At 40.2% G+C, this 23,594-nt stretch overlaps 1 protein-coding gene across 1 annotated transcript in view; it reads right to left on the bottom strand.

The window, feature by feature from the left end:
- ELAVL4 (ELAV like neuron-specific RNA binding protein 4) overlaps positions 1–23,594 on the bottom strand; it is a 135,869-nt gene that overhangs the window by 31,661 nt on the left and 80,614 nt on the right. Inside the window, exon 3 of the mRNA XM_015406285.1 lies at positions 18,727–18,830. Within this exon, the coding sequence (XP_015261771.1) occupies positions 18,727–18,830 (104 nt within the window). The remainder of the gene's footprint in view (positions 1–18,726; positions 18,831–23,594) is intronic.

Genomic DNA, 23,594 nt, shown 5'->3' with positions numbered 1-23,594 from the left:
CTGGAGCCGCCACTGCTCCTGTTCCTGTTCCTCCTCCTCGCCTGCAGCCCATGGCCGGCCGACTCGCAGAGGAAGCGCGGAAGCCCACCGATCTCTCCCCCCCCGCGCGCCCTGGAGATCTGCCTGCCTTTTTTCCAGATGACAAATAAAAGCTATTTCCTTTCTGAAGGAAAGCAAGACCAAAGGTGTCAGTCTTATAAGATTCATGTTCCTACCACTATTCCATTTAGAAGTCATCATTCAATTATCCAATTTCTTCTGAATTTTCAGAATGGGAACACTACCCATCAATATATCTATATATTTAACTTGCATTAAAAATTAAAGACATTTTTAACTAGGCTTTGCCCAATTTAATTACAAGCTGAAAGTTACTCCAAAATCTGCTGCATTATTCACACTCTGTGTAAAGTATATATGGCATCCCTGCATTTGGACATGTTGGCATATGTAGCACAGACCTTCCTGTAGAACCCTTGAAACACAAGCTCCAAGACCTCCAACAAAAAAATGCATTTCAAAGACAAATCTAGGAAACATCTTTGCTTTCTAGAAATGGTCTCCCTTTCCATCCTGTTACAACAACCCAGGCAGGTAGGCATGCCTGCCTTCTCAGCCAAAGAATCTGAGCCCCTGGTCTCCCTTTCCAGCTCTTTTTTTTAAAAAATAATAATAATGCCAAAAGCCCCACACAATCAGATGGTGAGGGGTGTGTGTGAAGAAACAGAGCCCCCTAGTCTCTCTCTCTCTCTCTCTCTCTCTCTCTTTTCTTTTTAAAATTAACAATGCCAAAAACCCCAGTGCAAGCACATAGGCGGGGGGGCGGCGGGATACAGTGGAGGGAATTATAAGGGAGAGCTGAAACCAGGTGCCCTACTGCGGCCCACCCAATGCACACTGTGGAAGCCTGAGATCTCAGGTTAGAGGACAAACCTGGACCCGGCGCAACCTCCCTTTACTCCCTCCTTACACAAAAGGGGCCAATTGCAACCCAGGACAACCTCTCCATCTTTTCTCCTCATGAAGTGACCTCCCTGTCCTTCCTCCTCATGTGTAAGGGGGCAATCTCTTAAAGTTCCCTCCTCCCGAGGTCCAGGCCCTCCCCAGAAACTTATCAATTGCTGGTTTCTCTATTTGATCCTGGCCTCCACTGTCAGTCCGACCAGGATCCCCACATGGCTTTTACCACTGGCACACTGGTTCTGCCGCAGTGAGTCTTGCCTTGCCAATCTCCTATGGCCCGAAGCCCCCGCTGGCTAGTGACCACAGCGGTGACACTCTTCCTCGTGACTGTTCCTGATGCCCCTGGCTTGCTCCAATGGCTCTGCATGCTCAGCTAACTTGCTGGAGCAGTTTGCTGATGCATGGAGCAACAAAGGAGGAAGCCCAAGCAATCCCACAGTCAGGTGAGCTGGCCGGGTGGAACAGCATGCTTTTCCCATGGTGGCCCCTCCCCTTCCCACTCCCCCAGGCCCAGTTCAGGCCCCATCATGGGCCAGTCCACCAGAGGGGGAGGACCAGGTTTTCCTGCTGTTGCAGCCGCCTGGCCCCCAAGCTGCCATGGCTGGCATTGTCCTGCTTGTTCTCCCATTGCGCAGGATCACAAACAGGAGCCATGGGTGTGTTGGGGCCCCATATTTCGAGAGGAAGAGGGCTTGCTCGTGGCCCTACAGTCAGACAAAAAGCTGTGCGCTAAAAGCTGGAAATAGGTGCACCAAGCATATGTAATGCAGCTTACGGGGAATCCTGGGTGTGACTACATTTAAAATACTGTTTTATTAATGCAGCAAAATAAGAGAAGGGAGGCGAATAGTTAACTCTGTTCTAAAATGTTGAGCTTGAGTGACAGGCTGCTCCTTTTCTCTGATTGGCCAGCACCAGCTGAGGGAAATACAAGATCAGCTGTGGGCTGAGGGGAGAGTTAGTTTGTTTTGAGTTCAGTGAAGGTTACTTTTCAGTAAAGTAAAAGTTCAGCTAAAGGAATGGATGCCTGAAGAGTCTGACTAGTCTGTCAGACAGGTTCACCTTTTGAATAAAGGGAGAGACTCCTGATCTTAGCTGTATTAAATATATCCTGAGAAAGAATTCCATCTAAGAATTCAGAGCCTAGTGTCAGCTAAAGCTGAAGTACGTTTTCACACAGACACCAAGAACAGGGGTTTGAGATTTTGGCAAAGAGTGACCGGGTAGCAGGCTGAAGTTCCCAATCAGGCCAAAAGGAATAGGATTATATTTTCAGGGAAGAAATATATGTCCTGTCCAGTTATTGGCACTGAGGCAGTCCCTGGTCTGTTGTGAAAGGAAACGGTTACAGACTACTAACGGGAAAGCAGACACATTGTGATTTCAGAAAAAGGGGAAAGAATTTGATACACTCAAAAGGTGACCTTTCCAGAAAACTTGAACAGTTATTAGGACACTATATACAGAAACATTGTAACTGAAATACTTAGTCAACCATCTCTCATTGATATGAACCAAGAATTTGTAAAAATAAGCTGCTACAACACCATCTTGTCTGTCAACTGAAAAATATATTGTTTTACTAACAATGTTTACCTCAGCCTTTCCAATTCCTGATTACCCATACCATCCCTGTCTATTAAATAAAATCTTTATAATTGTTCACTGTACACAATCTCCAGTGTCATTACAAGGGATCTAGAAAGAGTGCTCCTGTTTTCTCTGGACGAGTTCCTGGGCTGGGCAAAAGCCAAATCAGATTCTGTCACAGATTTATAAAGCCACAAATATTATCACACTACTCGGAGACAGCTCAGTACCTGAAGGGAACTAAGAATTAAGGCAGGGAAAATCTGCCTCACTGTGAAGAAGCTGCAGGAGTCCGTCATATGAGGCCTCATTCCTTCACTATGATGACCCACTGCACTTTGGAAAAGCTTTCCAGAAGAAGCTGAGTTCATTCATTCTAGAGAGCACACATATCTGTTCTTTTCTAGAGAATGCTTGACTAAAAATGCTTGCTACGTGATCTGTCATTCTTGTTAAGCTGTTTCTTTGCTATATTTCTTTGTTATTTTCATAACCATACATTTTAATCTTGGTCTGTTGTATGCCACTTTCAAAATTTTTGGAGAAATGGGGTACACATTTTAAAATAAATAAATGACATCAGAAAATGGCATTTTTTATATCTTATGCACTTGTACAATCCAGTGGGAACAAAATGTAGTAAGAGTAAACGGCCAAAACCCCTGCAACCCTCAAAGATCAACTATGAATAAGAAATAGAACAATTATCAATCCATTCCCTGTCCTAAAGTAGGAATGAGCAAACTGGATCAAAATGTACCTAAGATGATTCAAGTCATCATTGTGACATCTGTAAGCGGTAACCTCATTGTGACATCATTGTGTTGATGTAATTGTGTTGACAATGTCATGTCACAACACTGGTTTTTCGGTAAACTCTATGGTTTTGAAGCCAAAAAACCATAGTTTCCCCCAAAAAACCAGAGTACCATGCGTGATGTCACTGACACAACGGCATCTCTTCTGGTGATGTGCAAAAAAGATCTACGGGTCTTAGTATACCATATACTGAACATGAGTCAGCAGTGTTAGCTAAAAAGCAAATGCAAGTTTGGGCTGTATCAACAGAAGCATAGTGTCCAGATCACACAAAGTGATGATATTGCTCTGGTTAGACCTCACCTATTGTGTTCAGTTTTGGGCAGCACAGTTTAAGAATCATATAGACAAGCTAGAACGTGTCCAAAGGAGTGCAAAAAAGATGGTAAGGTCTGGAGACCAAATCCTATGTGGAAAGGTTGAAGGAGCTGGGTATGTTTAGCCTGGAGAGGAGACAACTGAGAGGTGATATGATAACCATCTTCAAGTACTTAAAGGGCTGTCATATAAAAGATGGAGCTGAGTTGCTTTCAGTTGCCCCAGAAGGTCAGACCAGAACCAATGGGTTGAAATTAAATCAAAAGATTTTTGGGCTAAACATTAGGAAGAACGTCCTGACAATTAGAGTGGTTCCTCAGTGGAACAGGCTTCCTTAGGAACTGGTGGACTCTCCTTCTTTGGAGGTTTTTAAACAGAGGCTAGATGGCCATCTGAGAGCAATGCTGATTCTGTGAACTTAGGCAGATCATGAGACAGAGTGCAGGAAGGGTTGTATTAGTGCTTAGTTCTCGTGGCCCTTTCTTACACGCCCAGGGAAATGCTGATTGCCACTTTGGGATCAGAAAGCAATTTTTCTCCAGGCCAGTTTGGCCAGGGATCCCGGAGGGGTTTTTTGCCATCTTCTGGGCATGGAGTAGGGGTCACTGTGTGTGTGGGGGGGGGTATGTGTGTGTGTGAATTTCCTGTATTGTGCAGGGGGTTGGGTTAGATGACTCTGGAGGTCTCTTCCAACTCTATGATTCTATGTACAGGGAACTGGACTGTATGACCCTTGGCTTGTTTCATTTCTAACATTATTTATTAATATTTATTATTGAATTAGTTCTGGGCTCTGGCCTGTTATGCTTTTCAAACATTTTCCTGTGTTCAAAGATAAGCCTACTGTGCTTGGCACTTCTCCCAAGAAGAAAAGTCCAAATATATGACATTGCCCAAAGTTTCAACATGTTTGGAAACTTGGTGGGTATAGCAAGGAGGGTGACCTATGCCACAACAGAGAAAGAAAAGCTAGAAGGTACATATAAAGAAAAATCTGTGGCAAGTGTATTTCAAATGTATTCTCAGAGATGGCAATTCTGTGTTATCCAGGATTTGCTATCCTAATAAGATGGCAATTATCAGTTACTTTATTTTTCTTATATTCTTAGAATTGCAACAGCTCCAGCTGCAGAAAAATGCTTTGACCAATTACAAAGGTCTCTGACATAATGCCAAATATAACACATGGAGAAGAATTTGAAAACCAAATTACACCAAATACTAGCAATGTATTTTGTTTTAAATAACAGACTTTTATATGACCAAATTTAATCACATGTCCTTGTGCAATTACTCTGCTTGTTGTTCAGCTGGAAAGAACAAAATTACTTGCTTGGGATCACAAATATGCAACCATTTTTTTCCAACAAATAGCACTACTGTTGGTATACCATCAACATTAATGCTAAAGTCAGGAATATTCATATGATCAAACATCACAGTGGCCATTATTTGTAGTAAAAGCTGCTCTAGGAGAACATTTTCCTAACAAGCAAAAATTGTATATAATCATATTCTGTCAATACCAAAGGAACAGAATTCTGAGGGGAAAAAGAGGTATGATGGCCAAAAGAATGGTTGCCACTGCTTGTCATATTAGGTTTTACAGTTGCAATCCACAGCCATTATAATCAACTAGACTTTGCCACTGACTTCAGTGGGATGTGAATTATACCTTATATGCACATCCTGAGATAACTATGTTGCTAGTATTCAAGACATGAGCAACAAAATAATACCCTGAGAGATCTTTTCCTTTAATAATGCAAGTAGCTGAGAAGGAAGTCATTTTGCAAGAGAAAACTGACACTTTCTCCCTACAGTGTTTCCCTGCAAGAAGCTATTGGACTAGAGTGTGCACCAAAAATTCAGTTCTGCTTTCAAAAAATACTTTTAACTACTGTACTTTCCATGCTCTAGCATTCTGAAAATTAAATTGGGCCTCATGATTCCTTTTACTTTACTTAAGTTGCTTCTACTTTTAGCCTGTGTTCACTGTGTACAGCCATCTTTCTGATTCAATTTATTACTCAGACAAACAAAACCAAACATGTTGAATTTGGACCATATTGTTAGGAGACTGAATTTTTTTCCTGCAAGTAGTATATCTCTCAAATCATTCCCAGAACAAAAGACTTGTGGCCCCCATAATTACTAACACATTTATCGTAGCAGAAGCAAGGCCCCCTCTAAGCTGTGAAGTCTTGTGAGCAAAAATTCTACTTTGTGAGCTATTGGCATTACAGTTGTGAGCGAGTAATTTGGCTAGTGCATAAATTACTTTGCTCAGGAGCTGTCCTTCCTGAGCTAAGACAAAAATGTGTGAGCTGGAGGCTAAAAAACTGTGAGCTAAGCTCACAGTAACTCAGCTTGGAGGGAACCCTGAGCAGAAGCATTCATAGGCACAAGTCAACATCATCAGATTGATAGAATGCATGCATTTGAAAAAGACAGTTTGTGCTATAATATATCAGTCTTTAGGGTGCTACAAAACTTTTGTTGTTGTTGTTGTTGAAACAGATTAACATGACTACTGCAGTAGCATTTGCATTCATTTCTATTAAGTTTAGTTGTAACTACAAACCAAATTCTCTGTCTTCACATTTCCAGGTAAATTGACAAAATTATGAGAAATGAGTAATAAGCACTAAACTGTATATTTTTGCCTAAACAAAAAGTGTACTTTACAAATCTAATGTAGAGAATGAACAGAATCAGTCACAGAAATATAAATCCTTGGGGGAATCACAGAGAGTATTCCAGTACCTGTCTCCCAAACTCTTTATTAGGTATGTGGAGGGGTTCTGCTTCCGGCGGGCATTGGCAGTAGACAGCTGTTTTCACGCCTCCACAAATGCTAAGTATTTTAAGTAGTTTTAATTTGTTTTTTAGTGTAAACTTTTTTTCTATCGGAGGATTTGGCAGCTTTTGTTTTACGTCTAACTAGGAATTGTTGATTTTAGTTCATAGTCAAAACAAGACTATCATTTTAAAATAAGGATGAAGCTGATAGAGTTGCCTGCCATTGCCTCCCTATTTTTTAGCTAATTAAACTGGCAGTGTGGGGTGAATAAAAGACTCAGATGGAATAACAAGAACTAACCGTTTATGATTGTGGAGATTAGTGTTGTTGTTTTTTTACTGAGGCGCAACAGTATGAAATCATTTAAGAGAGTGGGAGAGGTTAAAGATTATTCTCCACCTATCTCAAAGCAAATGAAAATGGACGATTTTTATTCTGTTCAGATACCTACTATGAACTGGTTTGCAGTGCTGGCAGAGGAAACAGATCTTTTGGCAGATTTAGATGCCCCTGCATTGTTTTCAGCTTTGTTGGATGAGAATGCTGGAAATATAGTAGATAATGGAAGCTCTATTGAACAACTTAAAGAAACAGCTGCTGACAATACAGAATTAATTTTAGTGAGTTAATACAATTAACTGCAAAAACTGTTGATAACATCTATAAACAACTACAGATCTGCAAGCTGGTTAAGGACATTGAAGGGGGCAGGAGAGCATTGAGTAAGAAACATGATGCAAAGAATGTTATACCTGCCCAAACATCAGAAATTTTGAACAGACCTAGAGCATACACAGGACATGTAAAACTCATCACCTGTGGTGATCTGCAAATCTAGAGGGATCTATAACCTAGTCCTTCAACCTTTTAAGGTCAATTTGACCATATGTAAACATAATGGACACATTCCTCTCTGGAATTCAAAATCAGTGGCTATGAAACATTTAAAAGTCCTGTTTGGTGGTCAGGTGAGAGTGGTGGATATAAAAGAGTTAGAAGTATTGGATAATGTGAACCAAGTACAGAGGGTTATATTATCGTTTAAGAGAACGGAGATACCATCACTCATACTGTGGAATAAAGACTATTTAAAGACCAGGGGCATTTTTCCTTCCTGTGGTTTTACAAATACAAGGGTGATGCCCTTATTACCTAAGTTGAAAGGTGCAGAGGAAGGAAAAGGACATGAGCTGGAAAAGAGAGCTGATAAGTCCACAAAGGGTGATGAGCCCAATATTAATGGCGGTGACCAGGAATCGAACGGAGGAATGGTTGGTGTAAATACCCAAGCTACATCTTTGGAAATGGGAGATGTGGAGGAGAACATTCAATAATCATTTCTAATCCTGCCTGAGCAAGAATAACAGTGGATTATAAACAAGAACAAGGCTCCAATAGAGAATGTGAACTGGTTGCAAAGCAAGTCCATAAGTTGAATAGGAATGGAAGTATCTACCCTGAGTCCAACAAATCACTGGAGAAAATAATTGAATTGGATTGACTGCTGGGGGGGCTCTACTTCCACAGATATCAAGATTCTTTCTTGGAATATCGCAGGATGGAAGTCCAAGTTTTCAGATTGGGTGTTTAGACCGTTCCTTAAGAGGTTTGATTTAATTTTGTTGCAAGAAACTTGGGCACACTTTGAGATTAACTTTGAGGGTTTCAGGACTTTTTCCCTTTTGGCCCACAAAACCAAATGCTATGGATGGCATAAAGCAGGCTTAGGTCTGCTGTGCTCACATAGACTGGATTCAATGGTGTTTCCTCTTAAAAGCTGTGAGAACCTGGCCCAAGCTTTTCTTATGAAAGGACAGGAAAAATATCTAATTATTAATGTTTATCTGCCACCCTGTACAGACAAACAAAGCTGGATTGCCCACTGGGACTTCTTTTTGGAGTATCTGGAGGATTTAGAACAGGAATTTCCTACCCTGGAATTTCTTTTTCTTTTTTTAACATTTTTAATTGCTTTTCTAAAACTACAGTACTACAGGGTTGGGGAATGGGAACAGCCTAAAACTAGAGTACTAAGGACCATTATTACAAAAGTTTGAAGTTGTTGATACATCTCTTTTGTCAGAATACTAAAGTGTGGGAGATAATACTGTAAAAATAGCAAATTAAAAAGCAAACAATCACAAACTTATTTGGCTGTAATTGTACATCTTAGTTGACAATAAACGCTATAGTGTAAATATCATTAGGTTGGAGTTACGGTATGTGTTAAGAGTAAACTTCAGGCTATCGAAATTAAGCTATTTTGCTTTGTCCTCTCCTCCTGTCAAAGTCCAAATTAGTTTCTAAATGCTTTAGAGGTAGCAACCCCTAGTTCTGCTTCAAAATCAGAGGGTTTTGTCAGACTGATAGAATTAATATCAGAGTCTTTCCCATACTTCTCTCTCTTCTACTTCTGCGTCTTTATTCTCCTCCACTTTCTCGGGTCCCTCTTCCGCTTACTTTTGTTGCTTCAAGAACATCTTAATGCTTCTTATCGTTAGCTTTTAGTTTTCCTTAATGCTTCTTATCATTGACCAGGCTTCACAGGAAGCAGAGGGAGTAAAAAGAGAAATCCTTGCGACAGAAGAAAAACTAAAAGCTAATTTAGCTATTGATATATTTACAGCACGGCACAAGGAACTAGAGGAACAGTTGCAAACATATGAGGAAAACACCAGGGACATGAAGAAATTAGAAAGAGATAATCGTGATTACACTCTTAATAGAGTGTATAAATGGCAAGCACCAAATACTAGCAACAGCAGGAGGGTGACATGGGCAGACTCTCGCCAATCTACATCTGAATATGAAACAACAGAGGGTGATGATTCGGCCACAACCTCAGGGGAAGAGAGCTATCAAAGACCTTTTTTGGACCAACATTCGAAACACAAAGCCAGGGAGAATGCTCAGTTCAACAAACAAAACAAAGGGGGCAGGAGGAGAATTTAGTTGTCAATTTGTCTAATAAGTTGTTATCTGATAAAGATCTTAAGATTCTTAATTTAGGATTGGGATTTGTTCAGACACCCAAATATAATGCATTTTGCACTAGGACTGATATCTTTAAATTGACTAGGATTTTGAAACTGAAAGCATTTTTTGGAGCAGACAATTTCTATACCCCCTGTAACTTTAAGAATAAATCACAGTTTGTACCTTCTATATATCCACCATCTATTTCAGTTTTTGAACGGAGGGTTTTGGAAGATGTAAAATGTTTAGAGACATCTGGCAGCCCGGTTAAGTATAATTTAACATATGAGCAAAAGACATTGACACAGAATTTGGCAAATGACTCTTCCATCATTATTAAAGGGGCAGATAAAGGTGGGGGAATAGTGTTACTAGACCATCAAGATTACATATCGGAAGCCCATAGACAGCTATCTGATATGAATTATTATAAGCCAATCAATCATGATCCAACAGATGAGGTATTTAACATCATTAAAGTAACAGTAAGAGATGCTTTATCTTTTGATTATATAGATATGGCCAATGCAACTTTTCTCATTAATAATTTTGTGAGAGTCCCCATTTTTTATATCATCTGTAAGATTCACAAACCAGGACACACACACCCAGGGTGACCTATAGTCTCCAGTGTCAATTCCATTTCTGAGCCCTTACCCCTGTTTCTGGATTTTCTTTTTGGAACCATTTGTTAGCACAATTCCAACTTACATAAAGGATAATAGGGATTTTGTTAATAAGATTGAAGGCATGAAGTTTTCTCCACAAGGTGTGTTAATGACCATGGATGTCTCAGCTCTTTACACAAATATTCCTCACAAGTAGGCACGGCTTTGCCTCCTTAACACACTTGAAAAAAGAACTGTTTTTTCCCCTCCTACTCATTTTTTGTTAGATTTGGCTGGCATCATTTTTGAAAAGAGTTTTTTTTTGTTTTGGTAATGACTTTTTCTGGCAAGTAAAGGGTGTTGCAATGGGTAGCACTTTTGCCCCCAGCGTGGCTTGCCTCTTCATGAGTCAGTTTGAAAATGAATGGATAATTAATCCAGATAACAACCCTTTCTATAAGCAATTGCTCTATTTTAAACGTTACATAGATGATGTTTTCCTTATTATGGAAGATGGATCCATCATAAAGCCCTTTATGGACTGGCTTAATTCAATACATAGTAGCATTAAGTTCACATATGCAGCAGATGGGCAACAGATTAACTATTTAGACACGACAGTATTCGTGCATAATGGACAACTAGCTGTGCGTCCTTTTCACAAACCCACTGATAAAAAATCTTTTTTGCCTTTTTCTTCATTTCATGTCAGACATATCAGAAACAATTTACCCTATGGGCAGTTTTTGGGGCTGAAAAGGAATGCCACATTGTCAAAAGATTACCATCAGGAAGCTTCTAGGATGCTGGTAGATTTTCTGAGGAGAGGCTATGCAGTAGAAATTGTAGCTAAGGCATGAAATAGGGCTGATAGAAGAGACAGATTAGAACTTTTAAAAGATACTGAGAAAACATCAATCAGTGGTATAAATTGGGCTATAGATTATACTCCCAAGGCTCACTCAATAAAAAATATAATTTTCAGACACTGGCATATATTAAGTGATAATCCAGAATGTGATATCAAACCCCATATAGGTTTCCTTAGAACTAAGAACTTGAAGGATTTATTAATACGTGCAGACTTGAAACCATTGATAGGTAATGATTACTTGCCTAAGGGACACTATAAATGTTGCAATTGCGCAGCATGTGACAATAGTTGGGAAACAAAGATTATAGAATTCCCTGATATTAATTTCAGAAGGGAAATCATGTTCTATTCATCTTGTTCAACCAAACGTGCAGTCTATCTTTGGATTTTCCCATGTGATTTAAAATATGTAGGAGAAACAATGCGTGCCATTAAGAAACGCATCTTGGAACATAAATCAAAAGTCAAACACCAATGTACTGAAGCTCCACTCATATAGCATTACATATCTAAGGGCCATAGATATGATGAATTTAGATTTGTAGAACTGGAAATAATCAAGAGCAATCCCTACTCCAGACAAGACACACAGAAGATTTTACTGCGCAGGGAGGCTTATTGGATGTATAGATTAAACACATGTCATCCTTATGGTTTGAATCTTTCTTTGCATCTTTCTAGCTATTTGTAATTGTCTATGAAATTATTCCATTTGACTGTTGTTGTTGTTCAGTCGCACAGTCGAGTCCAACTCTTCGCGACCCCATGGATCAGCTTCCGCCAGGCCTTCCGGTCTTCCGCCGTCCTCTGAAGTGTGCTCAATTTCATGTTCGTTGCATCTATGACACTGTCTAACCATCTCATCCTTTGCCCAAAATGAACTTTCTACTAGCAATTGTGCTGTGTTATTGGTAAGTTATTTAAACATTTGGAAAATGTATATTGTATAGGAAGTTTTTACTATAGTGATGGTTTGCCAATTTATTCTTTATAGACCTATGAAGAAAAAATATGTGCACATCAGGCTTCATTTCTACTCTTATAGATGAGACAAAACACTGGAAATTATCTGTATGTATAAGAATTTTTATTGTCTTCTACATTAATTAAGCTATTTGGATTGGAGTATCCTTGAAAAAAAATCTTGTTGTAAATGTTTATTTGTAGCTAGAATCTTGTTCAGAAGAAGGAACGTCGAAACGACACAGGACATTCCTGGAGCACGTCGTTAACATCATTTGCTTCGTTAAAAACCACTTCTGTTTATTTGAAACTGACTGTATTTTTGTATTCCAACCTTGTAAAAAAAGCATATCACTTTAACTTATTTAAACAGCATATATTTTCTGATTTTTGCAGTACTGTATTATTTAGTTTAGCGCACTTATCACAGTAATAATCCTTGTGTAGTGTAATATCTATTTTATCAAAGGCAACCAATATGCTCCCGCTGCAATTAAAGTATTTAATCATAAACTTAGTGCAGGAATGTTCTATGGAGCTTCCATTTGGATAATGGCCTTTAATAAGGACATGGAAAGAATTCAGTCTAACTTTCTTCGTAAGATTTTGGACGTACCCGCGTGCCATATGTGGCCATGTGTATAGAAACAAACCAAAGACTCCTTGAAACTAGAGTATGGATTATTGACATTAAAGTTTGGTGACACCTATTTTTAAAAGAGACGACAATTATCTTATTGCTCATATGTTAACGGAGTCTCCGTCTTCTACGTGGCTTTGTCATATAGAAGAAAAAAATCAATTCAATTGGGCTTAACATTGGAGACCTATTTCTGTACACAGAAAAGTCAGCTTTTAGGCTGATCAGGCAAAGACTGAATGACATTGAGCAGGTTCTTGAGAGCCGTGCAAAAAGTAGATGCTCGCCCCTCAATTTGGGGCTTTTACCTTAGGGCATAGGGCTGAGTATCTAATTTGTTTAACGATCCCAGGGCAACGCAGAGCATATATGTTAGCAAGGTTTAATGTGTTGCCATCAGCAGTATTATGGCTGTGGTCACGCGGAGCATTAGGCACGCTAAAGGGATGGAAGATAGGCGGATTTTCTGGGTGCGATCTCACTGCCACATCTGGGAAGCGTAGAGCTCCCGTGGCGAACCCGAGGATTCCCGCCGAAGATGCGCGGTTAAAAACTAGTACCTCGGAGGTACTAGTTTCCGGTAACCGCGGGGCAAGGGTGGGCATCTGATCGCGTTTCCGGTGGTAGTTCCGGCGGCCGCCCATGCCGCCTCGTATAAAAGGTTTTTTTTTTTCAAACTGTCCATGGGATGCGCACAAACACCCAACAGGGCATGCGCACACTTTGGTGTCCAAAAAACCCCCCGTTTGCTGCGCTGCTTCTTTGCCGCGGCACAGGATTGTGGTGTGCTCAGCACCTCTCCCCTACCACGAGACCTCCATGGTACATCTGCTGGCGCAACTGCGCGTTATTTTGCCCCGGGGCAAACAGCTATGCTCCCCCCCCACATTTTCCTGCCCGTGTGACCCAGGCCTATATGGGAGATTCAAAAAAAAAACATTCGACAGTAGATTGTGTTCCTGCACTAAGCAGGATATAGAAACTCTTGAACATGTGTTTCTTTCATGTACTTTCTACTCGGACCTGCGCTTTACATTCATTGAGCCATGGTTGAGAAAGTATTCAGGGAAACCTGATAAATGTAAGATTTACTTTTTGCTGACAACTCAGAATCATGTAATAATTGAAACTGTTGCAAAGTTTCTGTATAAAGCTTCAAGAAGGCGTTCAGTATTTCTTGCAAATTGAGTCATATGTTCTTTATGTTATGCCAATAAAGGTCTTTGGATTGATATTAGGTATGTGTTAAGTGCCTCTGTTGAACTCAAACTAGACATTCTACCATTCAAGTCCCTGTGCCACATGGCTGGCTGTGGCATAGAATGCAGACAGGATTTCAAGCCCATATTACCAATACTATTTGGAATGCAATCTCTACTCCAACCTCAAGTACCACCAGACTCAGCATTTGACACCTAGGTCCAATCAGGATTCTTCTATGACGTCCCAGTTTTTGACTGCCTCTTCAATCTCGATGATGTGTCAAATTCTAGACAAACCTAGCCCAAAATGAGTTTCAACTTGCCACCCAGCTACTACTTCACTAATCTACCTCTTGCATTCCTGGATACTGGTATTTGCCTAACTGTGATTGCATCTGTTGCCACATCCTTTTAATATGGGTTTTCCAGAAAAAAATGAATTGATTTTCCAGTGTCATATATAGAATATGATCTGATTTAGCATGTTTAATTTGACCTATATTTAGGAAATATTTTTTAAAAATAATATCCATGTTGATTTGATGTTCCTATAGCAACAAACACTTGAACTGAAATATTTGCTTAGAAAAAAGTGAATGAAGTGTAGTTTAAATGTTACGTTCAAACATATTCAAAGTTAGAGGAGGAAGTTATTTTTTATTGGAATAATATTTACAAAAATTTGAAGATATGATGTACTTCTTAGATGGTTTAAATTAAAGAAATAATCCAAAAGCATAAAAAAATTACTGATACACTAATTTTAGCACACCCCAAAAATAGCACAAGACATCGTATGTTTCTCCACTCATCTACTTCAGCAGAACTTAACTGTTCCATGAAGGTCACTGAGGCAACCTCAGTTTCACTGTGGCTGATTTCGCACTAGAGCTGCCTCGATGTTGCGCCGCCATTTGCCCCGATACTATTGGTCAATTTCACAACCGAAGCTGTGGGGCTGCATTTTGACTCACGGCTCCGCCCGATTTCCCCTGCAGTATCGTAATCCTGTTTTTTGAGGCAAATGGCGGCGCAACATCAAGGCAGCTCTAGTGCAAAATCAGCCTGTCACTCTCCATAGCATCACTTTTTAGCTCCAGATCATGAGACCTGTGATTACAATATCTATTTCACCATTTGAGAGGATATAAATAAGCATTCTAGCTTTGGTTTTGAAGCTAAAGTGAGGACCAATGATAAGTGAGGACCCATCCTCTTGCACAGCCAATTAGGTGAACTCATCTTTTTACTTGAATTACCATATACTTTTGTGATATTATCCCTCTTCCCTTCATTTTACAAATTATAATTTTATATTATAATAGCTAAGTGTGGGCCAATCTGCAGACACTCCGCACATCAGGCTCACATTGACTAAAACTCTCCAGGTTTGCAGAAAATTTTGAAAATGTCAAAAAAAACATTATGGGGTTTAAATCCCCCCAAAACAAAAAGTGTAATGAACCTACCTCCTCTGGTGACAGTGGTGGGGGCAGGGAGCAGCACTGTGCCTGCACAGCTGCAAGAGTGGGGTGGGTGCTAGGCCTGGCAGGTGCAGCAAATACACGGGCAGCACAGGCAATGGCGTGGGAAGAGGGAGCTGTGGTGGGCCCAGTGGCAGAGGTCAGGAGCTGTCCTGGGCTTGCTGGTGGTGAGGGTGATGGTGGGGGGCAAGTGTTGTGGCAGATCCAGTGGCACCAATGGTGGAGAGCAACAGGAACTGAGGCAGACCTGACAGTGGAGTCCTTGAACTGTGCTGGCAGGAAACCATGCCAGGCTTGCCAGCAGGCCACAGTAATGGGGGGAGCCAGAGCCACAGCTAAGTGGGGGAAGGGATCGGCCCATGACTATCATGGGTCCTCACTTGTATTTATGAATTCTCATACAATTCCAATATGTGTTCTGAATACATACTCATACAATTCCTAGGGATACCCTGAAAAATATGAATTACAACTTTTAAGCAGTCAAGCTTGCTTGGCGATGGTATCAATTCATCATTATTAATTTTATGAAAAAATGCATCATCAGAAACGAAAGATCTGCTGTGGAAATATAAAGCACTGGAAAAATTTCCACCCCACATCTCTGCACTCTTTTGACTACTCAGACACACAGACCTGCACCTACTTTTGATCTCTTGTTCTGCCTTGGGTTGGGCCCCTTGCACTCCCTGGTACTCTGACAACACACCACTTTGGGAATACTGATATATAACAACAATAAAAATTAGGAAGAAAGTATAAAGAAATGACATTTTGTCAATGTTAACTTTATATTTTGCTTGTTTCATGTTATATGTGAAATTGGAGTAAAAAGCACTCCAAACCATAATATATACTCTACAATTTCCCCAGAAAATTACAATTGGAGGAGGAACATGAAGCACCACAGGGCAATGGACCTCATGAGGAATACACAGCATATAATATTGTAGAATACAGAAAATAAAGTTTATCAACTTATTCACGATAATCTGATGCCCCTTTTCAGGTGGGTGTTTACCAAATGCATTTCTAACCTGTGCATCCTCTAGCAGTGAATTTCCATACTTGATTTATGCTTGGACAATCTATTTCTCTATACACAGATTATCCTTAGCTATCCTTCACTTTAGTGAACTGAACTCTACCTTCATTCAATCAAAATCACTGCTATTCAGAAGGTACTCCAAGAAAGCTCTGTACTCCTATTTCAGGGGAGATCTATGGGTTTTAGGGGTTGATCTACAGGGTGATGTACCACTTCAAAATACAGTTGGGAGATCATGCTTCCTTGCATCAAAAATTCTTTGCTTACAGAAAGCTAGCGCACAAACACAAAATATTGCACACACTGTTCAATAAACTGGGAATAACCCATTCCAACATATCAATTTGATCACCTCTGTGCAGCTTCTTTTCCTGATATTTAGAATTAAAATATAAAATAAAATAGGAGTAATATTTATAGGTTACATAAATTTAAATTCAAGTCACACCTGGAATTATTTTTGTTAGAGGTCAAGGTGAGGGTGGTCCAATTAATATTTAAAACCAAGCTAGGTAGACTGTAATTTCACAATGAATACAGTGACTGCATTGTGAAAATCCTGTTTTTAGACTATTCTGTCTGTGTTGACTCCCCCCACCCCCCGTACATACGTGGCCAGGTTAAAAATCAGTCTGAAGAACAGTATTAACATAATTCTCTAGTGAGTTTTGACAGAAATAGCCGGATCATGATGGGGAAAGTTACAAGGGGACAGAGCAGTTGTACATGAACAAATGAACTGAGATGGTAAAACCTGGAATCCTCTGCTCTCACACACTGACCATCAAGGTCACCAGAAAACAGGAAAGGTAGGTCTTTAAGAACTGTATTAATGCTCCCCCCACCCTGACCTAGACAGAGTAATTGTGCTTTTTCTGAATAAGCTTACAGCCAACAACCTCTATGACCCTAGAACTCCAATCTCCACTTTCAGAGCCTCTAAAATAACTATCCAATAAAAAAATATCAAAAATATTTGAATTAAATAAAGTTTAGGATCAAGAAACAACCCCCCCCATAAAATATGAAAAGATTTTAAGAGCATCAAAGCATAACAATGTCTCATGATTTTTCACTGGAAGACTGAAATTATTCATGGCTCATGTATGAAAAGTGAAAACCTGATCTTAGCCCATCTATATGTATACCAGCATTTGAATGAGGGTGCTAATATCAAAATGACAAATGCCAAATATTCTGCCGACCAACGGGTGTGTCCCCCCCCGCCCTTGTTTTAGCCTACAGCATTAGACCAATAATACAACCAAAGCAATTACAATATAGGTGGGGAAATTACCAAGCCTTCAAGGAGAACAATCATGTACAACAGTGATCATAGCAGTAAAACCACTATGATTCTTAATTCAGAGCAAACTGGGCTGATTAAAACACAGGCTGTAATAATTTGGATTTGAAAAATAAATAAATGACATTCCCCCTTTGCAGGCATGCTTGAAAAACAGGCACAGGAAGCAATTTAACCTAAAGTTTAACCTGGAAGTTAGCAAATAAGTTACTGGCTCAGTATTACATTTTAATTCTTAGCACTTGATAAGAATAGTTGATTTTGCTATTTCATTCCAACTCATTTACGTGAAATATGTCACTGGAGGTGCTCCTATAATAAGTAAATTCATAGCGTGGCTGACGTTGGTACTTGCACTCCTTTAGAATGATTTAGAAAATATACTTTTATATATTAAATCTGTTATATCTGTATTCAATATAATATGCATATGGCTTTATTATGATTCCATTAGCAGGGAAGAAGGAATGACCTCTCCAGAATAAGGACAACATTACTGCATATTACAATTTCTCCCATGTCGAAATATGGTACAGGAAAGCTAACGAAATGGAGAATATATGATTGCTATCTTTTGATCTTTGTTTCCCTTAGGAAGTTTTGGTTTCTGGAAATAAATTCAGTGATGAACAACATTTGAGGGGGATCAATGTGCTACTAGACACTGGTACTTGATCTTTTAAAAACTTGGATTTGATCATACTTATCTGAGGCTAACTACAAATGTATCTTGAGAACTACCGTAGCTGCCTATGGAACGGCCAGAAATTTCATGGTGAGATGATGGGCAACAAAACTCTGTGTAGTAGCCATCTACCAAACAGGCTATTTTTAAAACAAATTCTGCTATGATTTTTAAGGATTACTTTCTAATACGGTTAGACAACCTGACCTGAAATCCTTTAATAGTCATTTAAAGATTTTTCTGCATGTTTGTTTTTAATGAACAAAAATAGTAGCAATTTGAAAAGAACAAAAATGGCATCTACTATGTGCCTTTCTTTTGTTATAAAGTAAGAGTTAGCTGTACTCTTTGGGCTGTCAAGAATGCTATACTGATGAGATAGCCAGACAGTGTCTTAACTACACTCTTCCTCCTGAATTTAGCAAAATACTCTTTGTATTCTCTTACCTTTATGGTTTTGGTCTGGAGTCTGAGTCCATTTAAAGTGTTAATGGCTTTCTCTGCATCCTTTGGATCAATATAGTTAACAAATCCATACCCTAAACTCTGCCCTGTTGAAACATAAGAAACAAAAAAAAAGGACTCAGTATTCTTTGCAGCACAAGTGTACGATTTCCAAATGGGGAATTGAAATCCTCTTCTCTGATTACCTTTTCCACCTAACACTTGCTTCTCAAGTCATAAAATATGCCCATACAACCCCACTGCTGTCAAGGAGGACTACTCGGAATTATATATGTATATATTTTAATCATGGGAGTATCTGCGCTTAACAAGTAGCTGCGTTTTCTAGCATCCATAGTGTTTTAAGGATTTTCCATAGTGCCCTTAAACCTGTGAATGATATACATAAATATAATGAAGATTTACTGAAGTGCTCACACTACTATGAGATTCACATTAAGAGAAAAGAAGAAAAGGGACAGGCAGCTGTGGGGAAAATGCACAGGTTTATGATAATTTAATTTACAGATTACAGAATCAGTCACAGTAGCAACATAGCTTTAGTTTAAAGTGAAATATTCCCAAATTACTTAAGTCACAGTAATGATCATCAGTAATCTTTAAAATGAGAAAGCCTTAGAAACCTTGTGGTTACTTTGTCTCAACTGGCTGAAAAGTTATTCACAAGAATTATGTACCGATTTCAGCAGGAAAGCGGTTTACATTAAAAGATCATAAGTAACAATAAAATAGCTAAATATCTAAAATCCAAAATTAGAACTAAAATCTAACATCTAAAAGCTGATAAAGTCATTTGAAACTGTTCAATGCTGTATTGCTGACTTGACAATGGCAGAGCAAACATGAAGAGAAATGGCAGAATATTACATGCCAGGACAGATGATTATTTTGCGCTCTTCATACTGCCTCGTGGGTTGATGCTGGGGAGGGCAAAACAGTACAACTGTTTTTACATTCAGAGATGCCGTCAGCACATTTATTGCTTAAGCATTCTGCATTAACTAAAAGCCAGGCTACCCCTGAGGAGTACAGTGAAGTAAGGCAATTGATATGGGATCTGGACAAAATAAAAGGGGAAGTGTTTATGTCTAATAGCATCACTCACCATTAGAGAGAAGATGCAGCCTAGTGTCTAAGAGACTGGAAAGCCCACGTCATTAACACATATGCTCTAATGTTTAAATATCATGACCAATATCTAAAGAATAACAGCCATGGAACTATTCTCATTTGTATAAAATTAGTGAATTCCCAAAACAAAACTAACAAATTTTGGTGTAGACGTGTACCAATTTGCAATTCTGGTTCAATATCCAGACCATTTCAACCTCTACTACTACTGTGCACTTGAGCTTAGAACACTTCAGTTTCATCAAACTTCATATTCATTTGCTGAAGTTTTATCCAAAAACTGCTTGCTGATCAACTAAATACATGGTATAATGAATGCATAATGAATGCCTACTACTGGTTGTTGGATGCTCCTCAAACACAAGAAGAAACCAAATTAAGAGGATATAGATCCCAGTGAAATGTTCACATTGTAACACAATGAAAAGGTTCAGTATTCCCAACCTGCCCTACCACATAAATGCCTAGAGAGAACAGAAATAGAAATGGAAACAATGATTTTTTTCCCCAGAAGGTGACATTTTGAAGTAGGTATTGCAATTTTTTGGAGTAGGTACAGTTTCAGTGGTGCGATATTTAGACAGTGGAAAACAGTGGAAAACATGGGGCAGATTTTGGAGTTGTGATATTACCACAGGAACCATCAGCCAGAATCTGGAAAAGAATAGAAGCTAGATCTGAACCAATTAGCCATTCAATGCTGGATAATAAAACCTTTAAAATACTAGAAAAATGGTGGGTAAAGCACTCCCACCCCATCTCTGCTATCACCTGCTGAAAAAGCAGCTTGGTAAGAATGAAGACTATTACTATGATTTGCAGCCTGCCAAGAATAGTTTTCCTTTTTTTAAAAGAAAAAAGTAGAAGAAATAAATACAAAGGTCCCTGCAATCTGTGTTTTCAGCCTTAGCCTCTTACATCTCACAACACTGACCACTTTCAGAATAAACTGTGTTATGAATAACCAAATACATTCATGCTTAGATCATGAACAACTGAATGAGATAACAGATCAACAAAAACATTATGTACTGAACTTGCAATACCACAATCATAGCAGGCCAGTATGGCTTGAGATAGTCCTAGACTCTGGCTAAAATCCAAGGGTGGGGCATGATTTTCCAAACAGATCTAGCCTTTTATTTTCTATCATTCTATTAAGATCTTTGTGTCTCCCAAAAAGCCATCTGATGTTCCTGAGGATTGGGGAACATCTGGAGAAGGATTTCATATGGTGCAAGCAGATGCAAAAGATGCAGGGAGGCTGGCAGAAATCAGAGACCTCCTTCTACCCATGCATATGCAGAAGAACTCACAGGGTCCTTTGGATAGTTTTTGGATTCAAAAACTGCAATGCTTTTAAATAATGGCAACTTGATGTACCAGCTCTTAGTTGAGAAGCGCATACATGCCTTGGGTCCAGGGATGCCCTGGAGAAACGCAGCAATATAACTATTTTAAATAAATATCTCACAATGCCAAGAAGGAAATAATCTGATTATACTATTGCATCTTCTGAAATATTTTTCTCTGCTAATATACCCCATAGAGTTTATAATCCTGTCTAACCTCTGTTATTTGTGCTTCTTATCCAGACTTCCTTAAAATACAAGTTTTTGTGTTTTAAAATGAGTATACATTTACATGTACTGGAACTTGCAAACAAATAACAAGACCTAGGCAACAAGTATCTCAGATGACCCCACCCCAAAACCTGCCACCAGTATTTCAATGTTAAAGTCCTTAAAAAGAAAAGACAAAATCTATTTTACCTAAAGCTTCTATTTTACAGTATAAGTGATGTTTCTTGTTGTTATTTCTTTACCTATATTAAAAGCCATGTTAAGCTTGAAACCATGTCAAGGATTGTAAACTGCAACAATTCTATTGGCTGCTGTATATAATCATCCAATCAGGATGCAGAGCAATGTTCAGGAGGGAACGAATATAATTGGTTGTTATCTCTGTAATGTAATTGGACCTTAACTGTTCTAGGGCATGGCTACTCCAGCCCGGGATAGTTTAAAAGGGAGCTTTGCTCCTCTGTTTGTGTGTGTGTTCTTCACTGTTCCTGTTTACATCAATAAAGCTGATTCACTGTTTTGATTACGACACGGCGTTGAGTTCCATACATAAAATTGGCAATGAGGATGGGATCCTAAGAGCAGGTAGGCAGCCCTATTGAACCAATGCCAGGATGGAGAACGAAGACACACACCCAATCATGCAAGCCGAGGCACCACTTGCCATTGTGGTCGCCCCAACCACTGCAATGGCCGTCAACCCAGCGTTCGAAGTGTTTGAACAGGCACTGAGGATTGGGACTCTTACCTAGCCATATTCAAGTTCCACCTGCAGGCGAATCAAATCGTGGATGAGGCAAGAAAGAAGGCGATGCTCCTCAGCTCCTGCGGCAAGACTGTGTTCAATGTCGCCCGGTCCCTGGTTGCTCCAACTGATATCCGAACGGCAACCTGGAAAGACATCACAGACCGGCTGAAGGCTCACTTCTCACCTCAGCCATCCCAAATGGCTTGCCGGCATGCCTTCTACAAGCGGAGCCAGGGCCCAACTGAGACGATCGCAGAGTATGTCACCGGCCTACGAAAAGCCGCTCGGCCCTGCAATTTCTCTGACCTCGAAGAGGCTCTCATCGATCGGCTCATGTGCGGCCTTCATGACGAGAGGCTACAGCAATGCCTGTTTGCCAAGACTGCACTCACGTACGACATGGCCTACGCAGAGGCCGTCACTGCCAAGGCTGCTGAGAGGTCAACGCGAGAGGTCCATCAGCACCATACCCGAGTCGTTAAGGACCAGTCAGTGCAACACCAGTCAACCAGTGGATCCGAGGAGGAACCTGATGACGTACACCGAACGCAAGCTGCACGACACAAGTGGACCCCACTGAGGACTGTGCCACGGCGTCCCTGCGCAGACTGTGGCGGGAGTTATGAATGAGACTGTTGCTGGGTGAGCGATTTCATCTGCCGGGCCTGTGGAAAGCGAGGCCATTTGGCAAGGGTCTGCTGGGCCAAGAAGAAATCACCACCATCGTCTCCTGCTGCAAGGTCACGGGTTAGAGCCACAGACAGTGAGAAGTCCGCCGACTGCCACCGGACCAACTACTGCACCTGCCTGTCGACAGTCCTGAACACCGGAGCAAGCCCCAACAAGAAAATCCTGGTCACCATTCGGCTGGATGGTGTTCCCTGCGACAAGGAAGTAGACTCTGGATCTGCCGTGACCGTCATTTCGTTGCAGACCTGGCAGCATTTGTTTCCACAGAGAAGCCGTCGCCGCTTGACACCATCATCTGCACACCTCTCCAATTTTCAGGGTCAGCGTGTCCCACTGGCTGGAAAAGTCAGTTTGAAGTGCAGTTCCAAGACCGCCAGGCAGTGCTGTCCCTCCTTGTTGCTGAGGGAAACCGGGCCAACTTGTTGGGCCTAGATTGGTTTGGTCCTCTCGGTATTGCCGTAACCGGGGTAAACAAAGTATGTGTGAATAAAGGGGAATGCATTTACGACAAGTTCCCAGAGGTTTTTGATGGGGGGCTTGGTCGGTATACGGGGCCACCTGTGAGCTTTGACCTAGACCCCTCTGTGACTCCAATCAGGTTAAAGTATAGAAAAGTGCCAATATCTATGAAAGCCAAAATAGAAACTGAATTAGATGTTAATTGCGCAAGGCATTCTCGAACCAGTGCCGTATGCAAA

Source organism: Gekko japonicus, unplaced genomic scaffold (assembly GCF_001447785.1).
Source record: "Gekko japonicus isolate JY-2015 unplaced genomic scaffold, Gekko_japonicus_V1.1 scaffold1467, whole genome shotgun sequence".
NCBI lineage: Eukaryota > Metazoa > Chordata > Lepidosauria > Squamata > Gekkonidae > Gekko > Gekko japonicus.
Note: the sequence above shows the minus strand (reverse complement) of the source record. Positions and strands in the feature narration are given on the sequence as shown.